A 19,026-nucleotide genomic window follows, 5' to 3' on the forward strand; every position below is an offset into this window, starting at 1 on the left:
CAAAAATGATTAGAGATATAGAATTGCTGCCGTATGAGGAGAGATTAATAAAACTGGGACTTTTCAGCTTGGAAAAGAGACAGCTAAGAGGAGATATACAGAGGTTTATAAAAGCATGACTGGTATGGAGAAAGTAAATAAGTGTTATTTACTCCTTCTCATAACACAAGAACTTGGGGCCACCAAATGAAATTAATAGGCAGCAGGTTTAAAACAAACAAAAAGAAGTATTTTTTCATACAATGCACAGTCAACCTGTGGAACTCCTTGTGAAGGCCAAGACTATAACACAGTTCAAAAAAGAACTAGATAAATTAATGGAGGATTGGTCCATCAATGGCTATTAGCTAGGATGGGCAGGGATGGTGTCCTTAGCCTCTGTTTGCAGAAGTTGGGAATGGGGGACGGGATGGATCACTTGATGATTATCTATTTTTAAAGGAACTAGTGCGTGAAATTGCGAGCCCGTTAGCGAGAATTTTTAAGCAATCGATAAACTCGGGGGTTGTGCCGTACGACTGGAGAATTGCTAACGTAGTTCCTATTTTTAAGAAAGGGAATAAAAGTGATCCGGGTAATTATAGGCCTGTTAGCTTGACGTCTGTAGTATGTAAGGTCTTGGAAAAAATTTTAAGGGAGAAAGTAGTTAAGGACATAGAGGTCAATGGTAATTGGGACAAATTGCAACATGGATTTACTAAAGGTAGATCGTGCCAAACCAATCTGATCTCCTTCTTTGAGAACGTGACGGATTACTTAGATAAAGGAAATGCGGTAGATCTAATTTACCTCGATTTCAGTAAGGCGTTTGACACGGTTCCACATGGGGAACTGTTAGTTAAATTGGAAAAGATGGGGATGAATATGAAAGTTGTAAGGTGGATAAGAAACTGGTTAAAGGGGAGACTCCAGCGGGTCGTATTGAAGGGTGAACTGTCAGGTTGGAAGGAGGTTACTAGTGGAGTCCCTCAAGGATCGGTTTTGGGACCGATCTTATTTAACCTTTTTATTACTGACCTTGGCACAAAGAGCGGGAATGTGCTAATAAAGTTTGCGGATGACACAAAGCTGGGGGGTATTGCTAACACGGAGAAGGACAGGGATACTATTCAGGAAGATCTGGACCACCTTGTAAACTGGAGTAATAGTAATAGGATGAAATACAATAGTGAAAAGTGCAAGGTCATGCACTTAGGGATTAATAATAAGAATTTTAGATATACGTTGGGGACGCATCAGTTGGAAGCGACAGAGGAGGAGAAGGACCTTGGGGTATTGGTTGATAGCAGGATGACTATGAGCCGCCAATGTGATCCGGTTGTTAAAAAAGCAAATGCGATTTTAGGATGCATCAGGCGAGGTATTTCCAGCAAGGATAAGGAGGTGTTAGTACCGTTATATAAGGCGCTGATGAGACCCCATCTGGAATATTGTGTGCAGTTCTGGTGTCCCATGTTCAAGAAGGATGAATTCAAACTGGAACAGGTCCAGAGACGGGCTACTAGGATGATCCGAGGAATGGAAAACCTGCCTTATGAAAGGAGACTCAAAGAGCTTGGCTTGTTTAGCCTGGCCAAAAGAAGGCTGCGGGGGGATATGCTTGCTCTATATATATATATCAGGGGGGTTAACGTTAGGGAGGGAGAGGAATTATTTAAGTTTAGTACTAATGTAGGCACAAGGACGAATGGGTACAAACTGGATATTAGGAAGTTTAGACTTGAAATTAGACGAAGGTTTCTAACCATTAGGGGAGTGAAGTTCTGGAACAGCCTTCCGAGGGAAGTAGTGGGGGCAAAAGACTTATCTGGCTTTAAGACTAAGCTTGATAAGTATATGGAGGGGATGTTATGATAGGATAGTTTATTTTGGGCAATTGATCTTGGATTATCACCAGATAAGTCTGCTCAATGGTCTGCGGGGAGATGTTGGATGGGATGGGAACTGAGTTACTGCAGAGAATTCCTTCTTGGGTGCTGGCTGGTGAGTCTTGCCCACATGCTCAGGGTTTAGCTGATCGCCATATTTGGGGTCGGGAAGGAATTTTCCTCCAGGGCGGATTGGCAGGGGCCCTTGAGGTTTTTCGCCTTCCCCTGCAGCGTGGGGCATGGGTCGCTTGCTGGTGGATTCTCTGCAGCTTGAGGTCTTCAAACCAATTTTGAGGATTTCAATAACTCAGTCCTGGGTTAGGGGTTGTTATAAAAGTGGATGGGTAGGGTTCTGTGGCCTGCCTTGTGCAGGAGGTCAGACTAGATGATCATATTGGTCCCTTCTGACCTATGAGTCTATGAGTCTATTTTGTTCATTCTCTCTTGGGCGCCTGTCATTGGCCACTGTTGGAAGACAGGATACTGGACTAGATGGACCTTTGGTCTGACCCAGTATGGCTGTTCTTATGTTCTTAGGAGATCTCTGAACCAGCGGAAAGAGTTGTGAGTCCAGGGACCAGGGTAGAAAGAGACCTGTCTGAAAGACTCTCCAGAGAGGCCAGGTCCTGCATTGGGAGTGGCAGAATTCCCTGGCTTACTTAATGCCACAATGAGCCTTGGTTCCTCCCTGAGCTTCAGGGCTGAGACATCCTGTCAATTTTAATCCATCTGTCAACTTCTTCAAAAAGGGGTAGAAAAGGGCATCACCCCAGAGATGAGACAAGACAGACATCTCCGTCTCCAGGACCGTCAGAAGCAAGTTGTTGGAACTCATCTTAAACTCTGAAACTGAAGGGCAGCTAGTGGCCTAAAATGAGTCCCTCTCTCTCCTCAACTCCAGTTTGAAAAGAGTGCAGTACCAGCTAAATCCACCTTTCCTCTGGCAATGACTTTGCAGCACTCTTGGTACCCAGCACTTCAGATAGTGGCCCTACTAGGTGCCCTATGGTATTCAAACCATCGGCCTGGAAGCCAGCATTCTCTGGCCCACTTCTAGGGTTAGAGCCCTTTCTCTTAAGAGTCAGAACAATCAAGAGGCAGAAGTAAAGGAATAATTGATCCCAGCAGCAGTTTCATCATCCATCCCTGATGAGGTAGTCAATCCCTTTATGCCTTGTCCAACTGATGACTTTAAGGCATTCTAAGACCCAATTATATGCATGGGTGAGACTTTTAACATCCCTCTAGAAGGAGTATAAGAGAAGTTACACAAGCTGCCAGACATCCAGCCATTGTCTATTATTAACTAGAGAGTCTACATGCGAAGGACTTGTGGCAGACTCCAGCATTAATACCTACCACTTCCGAAAGGATGAATAGACAGTACTGGTTCTGCTTCTCTGCTGGTCTCCAGATGAATAATGGCAGCTACCAGACAATGTGCACTGGGACAAATTGTCTTAGTTTATGGCATGACTCGCACAGGAGCGTAAGATCAGAAATCCATCATGTGAGATGGGCAGCTGATAGCTAGAACTTTCCTGCTGGCTGCTTTGATGCATCTGATATGTCTGCATGCATCATGGCCACATGGGTTATGCTCTGAAGATCCTCTGAGCTCCAGTCATCGAGAATATCCAGGGAGGTCCAAACCATGACCGAGGATTTTCCTTTTGAGGGCTGTGATTTCTGAAACTCAAAGACTCATGAGACCTTCCACTCACTAAAAGGACTCTAGAGCCATTTTGACTCTCTGAGCTTGAATCCCTTCCCTCCTTGCCACAGGAGGAAACAAGCCAGATTTCAAACCTTTGCTCCATTCTATTGTAATCCATTGGAGTCTCCAAGGAAGAAGCGCAGGTTCCTATGCAGAGGACGCGCTGCCTCTTCCTCAGATATGATGCACTCAACATCTTCCTCTCAACAACAGGTTTCATGCCATCTTCAAGAGACTGGCAGAACCTTTAGAGGCTCTTTACCCTTTTCCCTCACTTTCGCAACTGTCTTTTTTTTTTTGGGGGGGGGGAGGGTTGGAACCTGGATTGGGATCAAACAGACCCGTGGATCCAGGAGATTATCAGCAATTGATATTACAGTTCCAATCCCTTACTACCCCACGACCATCTTCCCCATCCCTCTTTAGGGATCCCACTCACAAGATAATGTGAAAGCAAGAGGTGGGCTCATCTCGGAGCAATGGAGGAAGTTTCATTATAGTTCAAGGATCAGGGGTCTTTATTCCCATTATTTTCTCCTTCCACAAAAAGATGGTTAGCCTCCTATTCTGGACCTTCAACATCTCAACACCATATATCTGCCTTACAGGAAATATGTCAGATTCCTAGCAGGAACATCTCATTACCAGAACAGTATCCTGCCCTTTGGTCTTCCCACAATACTGAGGATGTACTTGTCAGCCGTAGTAGCTCACTTAATGAGACAAGGGATCCAAATCTACCCATATCTCACTGATGAGTTGATCTTTAGAAGTTCACCGCAGCAAGTGGCAATAGACATAAGTCTGTTGATGGATGTTGACATAATTAATGCATAGCTGTGATGTTTTAATGTCAGCACAATAGACTTATGTGACACAGATTGAGAAATGCCAACTGTTCTGCTCCAGAGGGGCTCCCATCTAGACTCCCTGTAAGATACCTTTTTGAACCCCTGGACAATGGGACTAATGTATGCGCCCCCCCCCAACCTCGATCTCTGTGATATTGATGGTCCTGAGGATTTAGGCAAGATACTGGATCTAGGCCCATGACAGTCCCAGCACAGGCCAGGAAATTCTGGGGAATTCAGATCTAGTAAGCTTCTCAGTGGTAGCTGCTGGTTATTTTGCCTGTTCTGCCCAACAGTTTTGCAGCACAGCAGTCAGAGACTATACCAGCTGGCTGACGTTCACCAAAAGAAGCTGTTCAGCTGAAGTTCAGAACTTTCTGCTCCAAAGCAGGAAAGCCTCAGCCAGACTGACTTATAAAGCTTAGCAGAAGAGATTTTATATTTGGTCATCTCAGCACTAACTCTCTCCCTTGACTACACTTATTTCAATGATATTGGACTATTTACTAGCTCTGAAACAATCTGGACTTCGTGATTGTTCCTTAGGAATATTTGCACATCATCCTCTTTCATATTCAGGGCCACACTGCATTTTCTTACCCTACAGTGGCTAGATTCCGTAAGGGTCTTATTCATGTTTTCCCTCCAATTTTGGAGTCATCTCCCTCTTGGGAACCTCAATATAGTATTAAGAGGGTTGACAGACTCTCCCTTTGTTCCCTGTACCACCTAACAGTGAAGACTATTTTTTTTAGTAGCCATTATATCTTCTTGACAGGTAGGGTTGATTCAGACCCTCAGAGTATTCATAAGGACAGGATTAATCTCAGGCCTCATCCCAAATTCCTGCTCAAAGTTGTTTCAGATTCCATGTGAACCAATTTATTCATCTTCCAGTTTTCTTACCTAAACCTCATTCCAGCTTGGGGGAAGCTAGACTTCATACACTTGATTTAGTAAGGGTACTGTCATATTACCTTATCAGGACAAAACCATTCAGGAACACACCTAGACTGTTTGTAGCCATTGTGAAAGTGAAAGGGTCAGTTTCCTTACCAAGATTATCAGAATGGGTCTCTAATTGCTTAAGAACGTATTATGATCTAGCTAAGTTAGATCTACCTACCCATATAAGAACTCATTTTCAGTTGCTGAAAAAGTGTGCTCTGTGTTTCTGAAAGCTAAACAGAGTATATTGATAGTACAGTACATTGTTCAAGCTGTATAATTTAGGGAAGCTGGGCATGAAGATCTTGCAGGGGCAGTGTGTAGGTATCCTTCCCTTGGAATTGTTTTTAAAGGATAAGTCAGTTAGTGCAATCAGCATTTCCACCACAACAAAGAGAGGGAGGAAATAATGTCCAAAAGTATATTTATGAACTGTAGAGGTAAATCATCTGTGGCAAGGGTTATTTAACAGTAGTCAGAGAGGAGGCAAGCTCCATAAGAGTAGTGAAATTTCTGTAGCCTTCCCTTCAGGAGCACCGCCATCTTTTTTGCTGCCCTAGGCAGTGGAAGGTCCCTCCTCCGAAATGCCACCCCCAACAGAGGCGGTAGAGGGTCTGGCCGCTGCAGTCACACACACCCCCCCAATGTTAGCACTCGGTCGCCTAATGGGTTGCACCGGCCCTGCTTCCCTTCAGTTTAGTAGCAGAACTTTCACAAGCAACACCTGGGAGCTCTCTCCACACATCACTGTTGTTAGCCCTTGGCTGTCTCAAGGTTTTGGTTCCTGGAACTGATGGATCACCCTAGATCACCTGCTTAATCTTCAAATATAACTGTATGACCCAGGACTTGGTATACTATAGTGACTCTGCTCATGTGGGTCTTTTGACCTGACTCTTGACAGGGTGTGTAAGAAGAGCAAGGTGGTTTTGGAACAGGTGATTTCTATAGTGTATGAAGAATCAACATCTTCATGTGTTTTATAGAATTTGAGCCTATTTGGGGCCTTCTACAATGATAGAAAATCTAATAATTTTATCTATAACACTCATACCATTCATATCTTTCATCAAAACAAGCTGAATGTTTTTACAAAATTCTCCAAGGTATCTTGGACTTTCCTCTGAACCATCTAGTACTGGCCACTATCAGTGATAGGTAAAGGACCACTGGTCTGACCTGGTATTGGAATTTCTAGGTTCACTTTGCAGTGGTGGTGAATATTTTCCAGCCAGCCAGAGTGTTATTTTCATTACATTCATTTTAAAATATGCATAAGTGGAAAACAAAAAATGGCAGTTCAAGATTTGGAAGTGCAGCAGTGATTTGGTGGCAATATTAGTAGTGCTCAGTGAAAAGAATGTGCATGTGTACTCTTTAGAGGAAATAGAAGACAGTTTATACAGGATCTTGGCGAACATTGCTTCTGTATCAAAAGTATGGATTTCAATGTTCGTCTGTTTATGATATGAAAAGTAATTCACAACAATAGTCTCTCGTCATTTCAGAGTAGTCTATTATGTTGAAAAATAGTTGATTCTACTAACAAAGGAGGGCTCTTTCTGCAGAGAAATTGTTCATGTAGCCATTGCATGAGAGGAAGTTGGAAAAAGAATTACATTTAGTACAACATATACAATGGTGAAAATACTAGTTGTGAGATGCAGTTTCTATAACTATAATTCATTACACTTTCTTTGATCTGTTTTTACCAATTAGGGTCAGGAGATTAAAAACTTTTGTCTGTTTTTGATATTGCTCTTCCTTTGCAGTCCCTTTATCTTGTCGACCAGTGTTGAGTTCTAGGAGCATCTTTGTCAATTCATGTGTGTTATTTGCAGCAATCATTTTATTGTTTTTAGTAATCACATCATTAAGATATGGCATTGTGTCAAATTTTAATGGAGGCTAGTGTCCGACCCTAAAGCAGGTTCGGTGAATTGTTCAATCGAGGAAGGAAAATTAAAACAAGACAAATAAAAACTTCAAAACACTACGTGGCCGTTTATTAACAGGGAGAAAATCACAACTTGGGCTGGAGAGGAGCACGTTTACCAACTAACAGTATTATTGGAACAAGAAACCTTTACACAACCTGAAGCAGTTCGTTTACATTTATCAACAAGGAACCAAATGATTCAAAATTAACTGCCCTTTAGAAAAAAGGTAGACGAATACACCAAATAAAATAAACTGTGTGCACACTAACCAAATACTACTATCAAATACACCAATTACCTTCAATAGTAGTTATCACAATAGCTCAGTTCTTATATACCATTTATACACAACTCTACATCAAATAACAACATATGCAATTCTGTACCAAATAAGAGAGGGGGAAAGGAGAAGAGGCTAAGCAAAGCACAGAAAGAAAGATTAGAAAGCAAGTACCATATTCCAGGCGCAGCTGACCAGCAGAACAGACACCAGAAGCATTCTGAATCCTAGAAGATAACGTTGAAAAAGTAATAATACGACACGTCCCGAGCCGGCTATATCCGGAGGAGACCCCTGGCCGAAGGGTTGATCAGGCCCTTCAGTCAGTCCATGGATACTCCTACAGATCCCGGGATGAGGCATGGTTTTATTCAAAGGCCCTTTTTACACTTGTCAGGATCTGATTGGTCCCTAGCTCCTACGCCCTCCAGGTTCCGAGCTGTTGCCCCCTATGTTGATAGGATTTGCACACGGCACACTAGAAGCTGCTAGAAGCTGCACCCGGCACGCTAGCATAGTTTTGCACACAACCTTAATCTGACCGTTTGAACTGAACTATGATTGGTCAGATTGGGCCCCTTTGCTCACGGCACGCTGGAGTTATGCACACAGCACTAACCTGACCCCTGGGTTACCAGGCAGAAGAGCAGGAGACTGCACACGACACTAGCCTGACCCCTAGGTGACCAGGAAAAAGAGCGGGAATAATGCACACGGCACTCTAATGTTGCACACCGCACCACTGTGTTGCACACAGTACCAGTGTGACCTCTAGATGACTGGCAATTGGCCATACAGACACCATGTTGGAAAAATACCTTAGGGCTGCGACAGCTAGTATATTAGAAAACAAAATAATATTGATAGGCTCTGATGATAGTGTGCATGAGAGAGAGAATTCTGGGACCATAGTAGGAGTGCAGGGCAGCTAAATTGAATAGAAAAAGGGAAAAAAAAACATACAAGTCAAAGTAAGATTGTACGTCGGAAAAACTACAGCAATCTACTGAAAATTAGTAGATGATAGTCATGAGTAGCTTACAGTGAACCATGGGTTTCAGCTTCCCTGAAGCACAGAAATAGGAACTTGAAAAAACTTGTAAAAGGTGTCCTCAGGGAATCTTCCATTTTTTCACTATGATACCTTTCATCCTAGAATTGTCAAGCCACATGGAAAATAATAGGACTGAATAGTTCAGTGAGTTAAAAGTTAGTATTATTTCTTTTATCAAAAATATTAGGTCTTTCTGTATGTCTGGAACTGTTAGGATTTGTATAAACTTTAAAACAAGTGAAGTCAACTTGTATTAGTCTCGCTTTTTTAAATTTAAAATCATTATCTGTTACTAAGCAGACACCATTCAAGTGAAAAAAGAACTTAAACCCCATATTTTTTAACAGATGATTCAACGAGAGGCAGATGTAAAGAATAAGGTAACTGCTGTGGCGTTGACAGACTCTGTTCACAATGTGTGGCATCAAGAAGCTGGCAAAACTATTCGAGAATGGATGCGAGAGGTGAGAATGGTTTTTAAATGAGTTGGGGCAGACAGTGCTTTATATGATTCTACAAACGTATTTAAATACTGACCTCTTCCATTTCTTTAAAATACACAAGAAAGCATTGTTAAAGAACTATGTAAACAGCATGCCTACATCTGTCCCTGAAATAATTTCAATTAAAAATATTTTGGGAACTCAGTCACCAGTGAAAACCAATCAAAACTGACTGTAGTTTTCTCTTCTACTATATAGCAAAGTATGTACAAATATATAAGGCACATGATCTGGTAACAGAGTAGTGTACTGGGAGGCACTTAGGACTCCTGAATTCTGAATCTGCTTGCTTTGTGGAGCAAGTTCTTTCACCTTTTTGTGCCTCAATTTATGCTCTGTAGAACTCCTGTAAATTTATCCACCTCACACAAGTGTTATGAGATTTAATTGTTTATAAAGTACTTTAGAGATCCTTTGGTGAAAGGGCAAAGCATTCTTATTACTTCTGTACTATGGGAACTGCTAGTTGATCTGAGGTTAACCTGATATTGGTTTATGGCCAGCAAGCACAACTTCTTTTCTGTGGGTGGAATATAACGGAATACATTTATTATGCATTTTAAGACTTAAGTATGGGCTAGCTGCAATTAAAAAAGAGAAATAATTTGTAATGTGAGATCAACTAAACTCTTGTTTGTGAATCTGTGTTCCTGATCAAATAAAGGTCATAGTGTTGTCATTGGGAATCTTTTCTGTATTTATCTGTTCTTATTTTGAAATTTTAATTGTGCTATTTGTATAGTGCTAATATAAACTAATGTATCCTGTACTTTTTAATAGGAGTGAGTTTTCCTGTGGATTTAGAGAAACATTGTTTATAGACTGCCTATTCCTAACTTAACCTTATAGTTTTATAGGCCATGACTGATGGAAATAGAGAATCACCTGGAATTCAGTCTGACAGCTCTGACTTAAATGTTAAAAATATAAAGAATACTAATCCCCATTTTTTATGGGAAATCAAACCCTTAAAATATATGTTACATGGTAAAACTGAAAATGTTAAGTCCAATAATTTGAATCTGACAACTCATTTTTCTTTGAACATTTAGTCTGAATGAGACAAGTACATTACCTTTAATTTCATTTACAGAAAGTAGATGTTAAAGAATAAGTAACATGATTAATGGCCTGAAACATGGATGTAGTGTCATAACTTTACATTAACATTGGAAATCTCCTATAAGAAGTATTTTTACATATGTGAAGTGTAGGTGAGTGGTATTAAGACTAACATATCACCTAGCTATCTCTTACTTAATCAGGTTTAGGGCTAATGGTAGAATGAATAATAATAATTAAAATGTACACCTAATCACTGCCTGTCTGTAGTGCTAATTGCTGTCATTGAAAGAATGAATTATTTAAAAAGTCATTCTTCATTGAAGCTATCTGTTCTGTATCATTGGTGACCTATTTTTAGTACCTGTAGAAGTCATGATTTTTGAATTTATTAGGAGCAGTGATGAATGATAAAACAAATCATCCATTTACATATCTTGACACTGCTTTCGAGAATACTTATTTCCTACAAGCAAGTGTCACATTGCACATAAAAGCTGGTTAATTGTGTGCTAATCTTCTGTATTATCTCAAACTCTATGATGTAGTGTTCTAGCAGTAGTTAATATTAATTTTATTTATTTCAAATGAATGTAATACCTAATAAAAATCCTAGTTCTTTTATAATTTCTTACATTTGCATTTTTACATTCAGCTGTTAATTAAAATTAGGCATGCAAATTAAAAAATTTATCTCCATTTTAAACCTTAAAGCCCATGTGAAACATGGAAATACTAACATTTTAACCATTTTTACTAAAAAGATAACATTACTGGATACTGTTTGTTTTCATGGGTTTTTTTTTCCACACTGTTCAATAGTTTCATTGATCTACTGTTTCTTACAAAAATCTGCCATGCTTTGTGAACTTCACTTTCTAATCTCATACAGCAACCCTTCCTTTATGTTGTTCCTGCTCTCCCTGGTCCCAGAACAGTAGGGTTGCCTTGACAAATCTATTCAAAAGCCATTCCTCAGCCTTTATTGGTGGGGACTGGAGCCTTTGAAATTCTCTCCTCACTGCAACACAGCTGACATCTTCTTCCAGACAGAATGAATTAAGGAAATACAATAAGACACTTGATCTACCAGTCAAGGATCTTTCCACAGTGAGGACTGATTCCATGATGCACAACTAGGGCAGCAAGCATCTAAAAATACACAATACATGCTTGTTTACCGGAATAGCAATCAGCCATTTTTGCAATCATGATTGATGGGATGATTTTTTAGAAATCTGTCTGGAAATTCATTGGCTCTTTCCAAGAAAGTTTTTTTTTTTTAATGAAGTTAATCAGTTTTTACAAAGGCAAAGCTCCAAAATAGTTTTGTAATATCTGAAGCCTTGAAGATTTTGTATTTTAACTGACAGGCCTCTAAATAGCCACATTGCTTTATAAGGTAATCTTAAATATAACAATTTTTGTGTACTCAGACTAATCCTAATATCTAATGTATCAAACGTATCCTAATAACAAATGTTGAAGTATTTTATTTGATATTTTGATACACAATCTTCTCTGAACAAATTCCAGTGAAGAAGAGTATTTAAAAGGTATTTAAAAGTAAGTTCTTTTTAGTCAAAAATTTAGGACTGAAATATAAACTTGAGTGTTTATTAAATATACATCCACAGAGGGTGATATTTACATTTTAAAGTGTCTGTACTAGTTCATTTTACCTAAATTGGCATTTATTTCAATAATCTGTAAAACTATATTCTTCCAGTCATAATCCATTGCTTTACAATTTTATGGCCATCGCTCTGTCTTAACAGTAGTTTGCATCATCACATCCTAAAGATTATGACCTATTAATACAAGCAAGCAAGATGGGAGATGATTTATATTTGTCATCAATAATTACTAACCATTTACAAAGGAAAATGGTTTGAATTACATGTTGGATAATGTAGGCCCCAATTCAGACAAGCATTTAAGCATAATTTTAAACCGATAAATCCATCCGTAATAAGGCATTGGGACTACTCATGTAGACGCCAGTTCATCAAAGCACTTAAATACATCCCCATTCAAAGCAGCACTTCAGGATATACTTAAAATTAAACACCTGCTCAAGTATTTTTGCTGAATCAGGGCCTTGCTGTTTTACTTATAATATTTGGCCACATATGAAACTAAGGCCCAGATTCAACAAAGTACTTAGGCATATGCTTAACTTTAAGCATGTCCGCAGTACCACTGGGTTTACCTTTACTTTAAGCATGTCCACGGTACCACTGGGTTTACCTTTCAGTCTCGATTATGACTGCTGCTTAAAGTAAGTCACATATTTAACTAACTTGCTGAATTGTGGCCTATGTCTATTAAATCTAATGATTTAGATTGTTGCTTCACCATAAAATTGTCTCTTACATTACAGAACTGTTGCAACTGGGTATCTAGTTCAGAACCACTAGATACATCAGTAGAGTCCATGTTGCCAGACTGCCCACGTGTTTCTGCAGGTATGTATACTTTTGTAGCCCTCTTTTTTTTTGTGTGTCTGATTAATTTTTGAATTATTGGAACTTTAAGAAAAGTAGTGATGGAGATTGTGAAAGCTCTGAATTTTAGGCTAAATTCCCCACTAACATCCAGCATGATATTAAGATAATACAAAAAAAACCATGGTAATGAAAAAGTGACCCTGAATCTCCGGTTAATATGAATCTGTTCTGTACAAACAGTACAAATTACAAAAATGTAAACCAAAATTATAGTCCACCAGAATACTGGAACTGATTTTCTACTGTGTTGGTGATGTTCGTGAAATAGCAATGTCTTTCATTAATGGAAGCATAAATCATAGGTGTTTTATTCAATGAAAGCTATTAATGTAATAAATCATTTGTTAATGTGTTATAAAGTTATGTAATAATTTCAGGAAGATATTAATGAAACATAATTTGTAAATATAACTGCAAGAGCTTTAGTATAGAAATAGTCATTTGGAATATAAGAAGCTACTACTGAACTTTAATTTGCCAAAAGTGCAGTTATAGGATTTCTGTAAAATAGTAAAACAATTTATACTGCACAAGATAGAAGCAACATATTACCCATCGTTGTATTCATTTTCATATTAAGAATGGAATGTTAATTTTTATAAGACCCTGCTGCACATGAAGCACAGTTGTTCATTTTACAAGTTACAGGTTAATATATGACTATTTATTTGAAGTCGTCTAACGTCCTATTCTTGCAAATGAAGTTCAGGATTTTTTTTAAGGCCTATATAAAGTTAGTTGTATTTTATTTTAGAGCTCATTTAAAAGCCCCAATCCTGCAGTCAGAGCTGCACTTGAACATGGATCCATATTAGTAGATCCAGCTGCAAGATTGAAGCCCAGAAGTGCTAAGTGTCAGTTCTGTACAAACCCAGTGAAATAGAAATGTTTCTATTATTGCTGCTGTTTTGGTTGGAAAACTAAAATATAGCTTCAGTTCTCATCAGAATTCATAGACCAAACTTTTCATTATTTTTAAAAAGTTGTTACTGACTTTTGAAAATTTAATACTGCACAGAATTAGCAATTCTAGATAACTTTTAGTTTTAACTTTAATTTCCCTATATGTGCCACTGTTGTATAGTAGTACATATTACTGGAGGGGGAAGAGGATCTATAATGGGTTCATTTCAGAAGAGCCATTCCAGTCTGGCTGGTAAATAACAGGTGTTTTGAATAACTGGCATATACCCAAAATACCAAGAAGGTTCCAGTTCAGCTTTTGTTCTGTTTCTGTAATATTATATTTCAATAACATAAAGGTTATAATATAACCAAGCCAGAATCAAGATATTCAAAATAAAGACAAGACACTTTATTTATATATATTTTACTTTTTAATGATGATGTGCGTTAAGAACTAGCTTCAGTCTGAGCTTTACGTTTCCAAAGAAAATGAGTCATGTTGGGCATAGTTTTAATGTTACAACTGGTGAACTCCTGGTTCTATTTAAATAAATGGGAGTTTTGCCATTGACCTCAAAGGAGCCAGGATTTCATCCAATAATTGTATGTAGGTTTTTGTATTTAATGTCATAAGTTTAAATTATGTACAGCTCTTTGATGTTTTAGAAAACATTATAACATATTTTGCAAATAGATTTTGACTACAATGATTTAAACATAAATTATGTCATAGCAATTTGATGATTCTCTAGTATATACGCAGAGCTTTAAATAGGTACAACATTATATAACAGTCGTTGACTTCTAGTTTCCTAACGTGTTTTTGTTCATGTTCACTATATTTCGTCTATATTTTATTGTAAGTAGACAACTGTAAGATATTTGCTGAAAGACAAACAGAGAATAATCACTACAGCTTAATTATATATCCTCATTAACATATAAATCTGCATTAAAACTGTCCATAATGAATATGTGAAGTGTTACTAGATATTACAGCATTAGGAGCCAGTGTGGATAGATTTAATTTCAATCCTTCCTTTCTGAGAACTGCAGTACTGAAGCAATCCACACTGACCTACTGGCAGCATTGTTCTTGATATTTAAAAAGAACAGTGTTTCAATCATTAGAAGAATAAGAAGATTTTTTTTTAATCCTTTGCAGGGAAAAAAAGAATTGACCTCTCTTTTCTACTCAGAAAACCACTTTTTACGTACATCTGTACTGAGAAATAAGTTCAAGGTTATCAGAAGTGTATCATTGCGTCTTGATCATATCCCATGTGTTAGCTTTATAATACTGGGTCCACCTGCCCAGCACACCAAGGTTCAGGGATGGGGGGAGGTGACTACTAATTGTTTGTGAGCAGATCTCTCCTCCATTGACGGCATAGCCCTCTGCTTGCTGAGTCAAATCTACCAGCCATATCCTGCACTGGAGAGGCTAGCATATTAATAAGTCATCAAACTGGAAAAACAAAGCTGTATATCCAGCAAGGTTGTTCAGACTTTTGAATACAGTATCACTAACTGGTTAAAACATATCTGCTGCTAATATTTTCATTCACGTTCATACTTATATAAAACTAAGAACAAAGAATAATAAATACACTTTAAATTTAAAATTAAAATTGCAGAATGAGACTTGGGAACAGTGAGATAATATGTCATAGCATTGGATGAGGGACACATATAGTTAATGGGGTACAGAAAGACTTGAAAAGCAGTAATTACAGAAGAAATATCAATGAATTTGATATGAACTTGTAATTTGATGTGGTGGCCCAAAAAGGCCAAAGTGATTTAAGGTTCCATACTTGGAGCAATCATGTTACAGATGAGGGTGATATTGGTTCCCTCTTATACAGCATTGGTGAGACTTCAGTCAGAATATTCTATGCAGTTCTTTGCAGTTCATTTCTCAGGGTCTTAAAGAAGTTGTCGTGCCAGGGGCAGGTGATCTGTGAGAATATTCCAGAGGGGCTGGTGGTCCAAAAAGATGCCTAGAGATCATCATTGGACTTTCACAACTCATTTCAGAACTCTTCAGTTTAGGAAAACTGTGCCATCTACTTCTCCAAGGTAGATCTGACAACCCCTTTAACTACCTCCACTAGGATAATGACTCCAAATCTCTGTGTTCTGGAAACTCCACAAATGTTTGTTTACCCTAGAGCTCAGCCTAGGGGAGAGTCCAAATTAGCCTTTACAAACATTATTTACTGCAAGTTAATTGGCAGTCAGTTAACTTAAGGTAAAAATTCTAGTATAAACAAGCCTCATAAGTATTATTTTGCAGCATTTCCTACATAATTATGTCCTTTCCATAGGTTTTTCTGTGATATATACTTTAACCTTCAATCAGTTTCCTGGGTTCTTAGGTGAGATTCACTAGTGTGAAATTTCTGGGATCTCATTGGCATCTTTTTTAAAAGCATACCCCACATTGTAACTTTTCACTCTTCAGCACCTGTTGCTAAATTAATTCTTCAGACAAATTGGAAGATGTATATTAGGCCTACACAGGAAAATTGACTCAAATCTCTACTGTGGTTGTATTACTTATAAACAAAAAGTAAGGTGCCTGCCTTAAGCAACCTACAGTCCAAACTGCAAGGGATGCAATAAATAAATGCGAAGGGAAGAAACGGTGGTAATAGCAATGAAAGTTCATGAAATATTCTTACTGGGTTACAGTCACTTCACCTGCATAGAGCCCAAGCAATTGTTCCTTGTGCATGCAAAGTGCAGGAAGGCTGAATGGGGAGTGAGTGCGGAATGCCTACATTAGTTGCTAAAATGAGGAACTACTCACTGTTGATTGTGCAGTACTCAATATATGGTCACATTGCTGCTTAGCTTTCCATCTGCTGGTGTGTCAATTCAACAGCTCCCTCTCTGGCCAAGCAGAGTGCTGCACCAGAGTTCACTGGTCTGGTGGGGCAGTCAGTCAGTCAGTCCATTTTTCTTGAGTCCTGCTGAGGCATGTGAGTTTTCTCCTTATTCCTGGTGGGGTCAACTGGTCCTGGTACCCAGGGGTCTGGAAATCTCCTCAGTTCTAAAGTCTGTCCGGGGGTTGGTAGGGGAACCCAGGCCTGTCCAATCCACTGTGTTCCTGTTCAAGTTCCTTAAGCCAGACCTGCAGAATCAGGACTCAGTAATTCTGGTTGTGCCCTGAGATCCTTTCTACCTACCCTGGTTTCTATAGGCTCTTCATCTCTTGGCCCGTTGTCCCTTCTCAAGGTGCTGTCTCTCAGCAGCTTGATGGCACGAGTTCCCTTCTCCAACCTTTTGTTCCTCTGGCAGCTGTCCCACCCCTCTACTTCCCAGTTCTGTTATCCTCCCAGCTACTTGGAGGCTAGCGAACAGCATTGGCCAGCAAAAGGCTCATTAACTCCTTGACTGCTGGACCAGCATGGACACTTGCCCTTGATAAGGCTTCAGACTTGCCCTTGATAGGGCTTCAGAATGTCCTTCAGAATGGATTTGGCCCCTTCTTGGTTGGAGTGAAAAAAATAAGCAGTGGTGTCTCCCAAACACCACCTACAAGTGGCACCAAAATGAGATGTTACTTATAGTAAATTGTACAGATCTGTGACCCTCCTTGTCTTTTTTCCATGGGCAATTAAATAGTTAGCAAAGATTATAGTGAATCATCATCAATGGGCATCTGAGTTGACCCCCACTGATGAATGAGGCAGTTCATACCACTCTGAGCTATTGCTTCGGGCTCTCTTTAGGCTCACATAGACCTCTCTGCACCAGTTAACCTCAGAAAAGTGAACAGTATTTCTTCACAACCGTAATGGTGAGAGTCTTTATTTTTCATGAAAGTTGAGATTCTGGGGAACAAGGTAGTTGATTCAGAGAGGGGCTGTATGGTGTATGGGTGCATACCAGCTGGCCATGGCTCCCTCTTACCAAGACTAGAATGTGTCACTGCAATGTGTCTGAGGCTGCTACTCCATGCTGAGTAATAACTGTAGCCCCTTCAAGAGATCTGAGTAGATCTGGATCTGCATATATGCATAAAGGCCTGTCCTAGTGCACTCACAGTGGTTGTCTCCTCCCCTGCATATGCAAGTGAACCCTTGTGCAGTGCACATGGCATACAAGAGACCACCATGCGGGCACTGTACCTAAGATCCATGTGCACACATGCAGAATCATTGTGAGACCCTGGTCCCATTGAAGTCAATGCAAAGCTCCCATTGGAGCTAGGATTTCACCCATTAGATCCGAGTGGTGCCTTGCACTGACCTTCCTCCCTCCCCCTGGCTGATTATTACTAATTTTTTATTGAAATACAAATCTGCATGTATACAATAAGGCCCCAATCCAGTAGTGAACACTACATGGGCAGGTCCCTATGTCTGTGCAGGTTTCCAGAGACATCAGAGGGGCTCTGCATAAGTGCAGGGGTTTGTACTCATGGAGTTCATTACAGTATTGAGGCTTAAAACAGCAACCTCATCCTTGCCAGAGTAATCAGAGCACAGATATAAGTTTATGTCTGCTTTTCCCTTAGTTTTAATTATAGCAGACTAGACTGACGCTTTAAAAAGTTTTAAAATCTTGCTCGGAGTACACAAGGGTCCAAAAACCACAAACTGCCTTGAGCTGATTAAGATGTCTGACTTAGCCCCATAGTTCCTCTTAGTTCAGTTTACCAGTGCTTCTGATTTCATACTTTTAAATGTTTTAACACTGATGAAGGCAGTAAGATTTTTATACTCAATTCTTTTGTTTCTACACGAGTGGTTCATAACTGGTGATAAATATCCAAGATTCTTAGTAATTAAAACTGTGTTCATTTTACCATATGGGAAGATTAAATCAGACGATGTGCCCATTTTGCTAAAACATTATTTTTGCATTCAGTAGTTTTTCACGGAGATTAAGATTACAATAATCAGTATTTACTGTAAATCTCTTTTCATTCTCTGGCTTCATGTTCATGCAGTTCTGTCAATGAAAGCTTTTTATTTAGGAGGAAAGATTAAAGTTTGAAGAGTTTTTCAGAATGAGACATGCACCTATGCTTATTTACATAATCAAACAAAAAAATGTAGTGGAACATTAGTAACATGATGCAAAGAAACTAACATTTAAAGCTACTACTCTAACCTTATTTTATACTGTTTTCTCTCAAGTCTTGCATGCCCTATATGCTCCTGTACGAACTTGTCAGTTAGCTACTTCCTTACCCCTTTAATTCTGGCTCCCACTACCATTTTCAGCCAATGTTGCATTTTCAGTATTTCTTGAGCATATTTTTTTGTGTGAATAAATTTCCTTTATAGGAAATTATAATGGAATATTTGAAGCAAAAGACTGCAACAGCAACAACTTTGGTGCTGCTGCTGCATGTGTGCGATAAGTCCTGT

The 19,026-nt window shown here is 39.2% G+C and overlaps 1 protein-coding gene across 8 annotated transcripts in view; it reads left to right on the forward strand.

Moving 5' to 3' along the window:
• The window catches only part of FAM172A (family with sequence similarity 172 member A), a 379,631-nt gene that overhangs the window by 287,172 nt on the left and 73,433 nt on the right, over positions 1-19,026 (forward strand). For all 8 annotated transcript variants that reach the window (XM_030567394.1, XM_030567396.1, XM_030567402.1 and 5 more), the window contains 2 exons: positions 9,006-9,122; positions 12,607-12,691. In XM_030567394.1, the coding sequence (XP_030423254.1) occupies positions 9,006-9,122; positions 12,607-12,691 (202 nt within the window). The remainder of the gene's footprint in view (positions 1-9,005; positions 9,123-12,606; positions 12,692-19,026) is intronic.

Source organism: Gopherus evgoodei, chromosome 6, assembly GCF_007399415.2.
Source record: "Gopherus evgoodei ecotype Sinaloan lineage chromosome 6, rGopEvg1_v1.p, whole genome shotgun sequence".
Taxonomy (NCBI): Eukaryota; Metazoa; Chordata; order Testudines; family Testudinidae; genus Gopherus; species Gopherus evgoodei.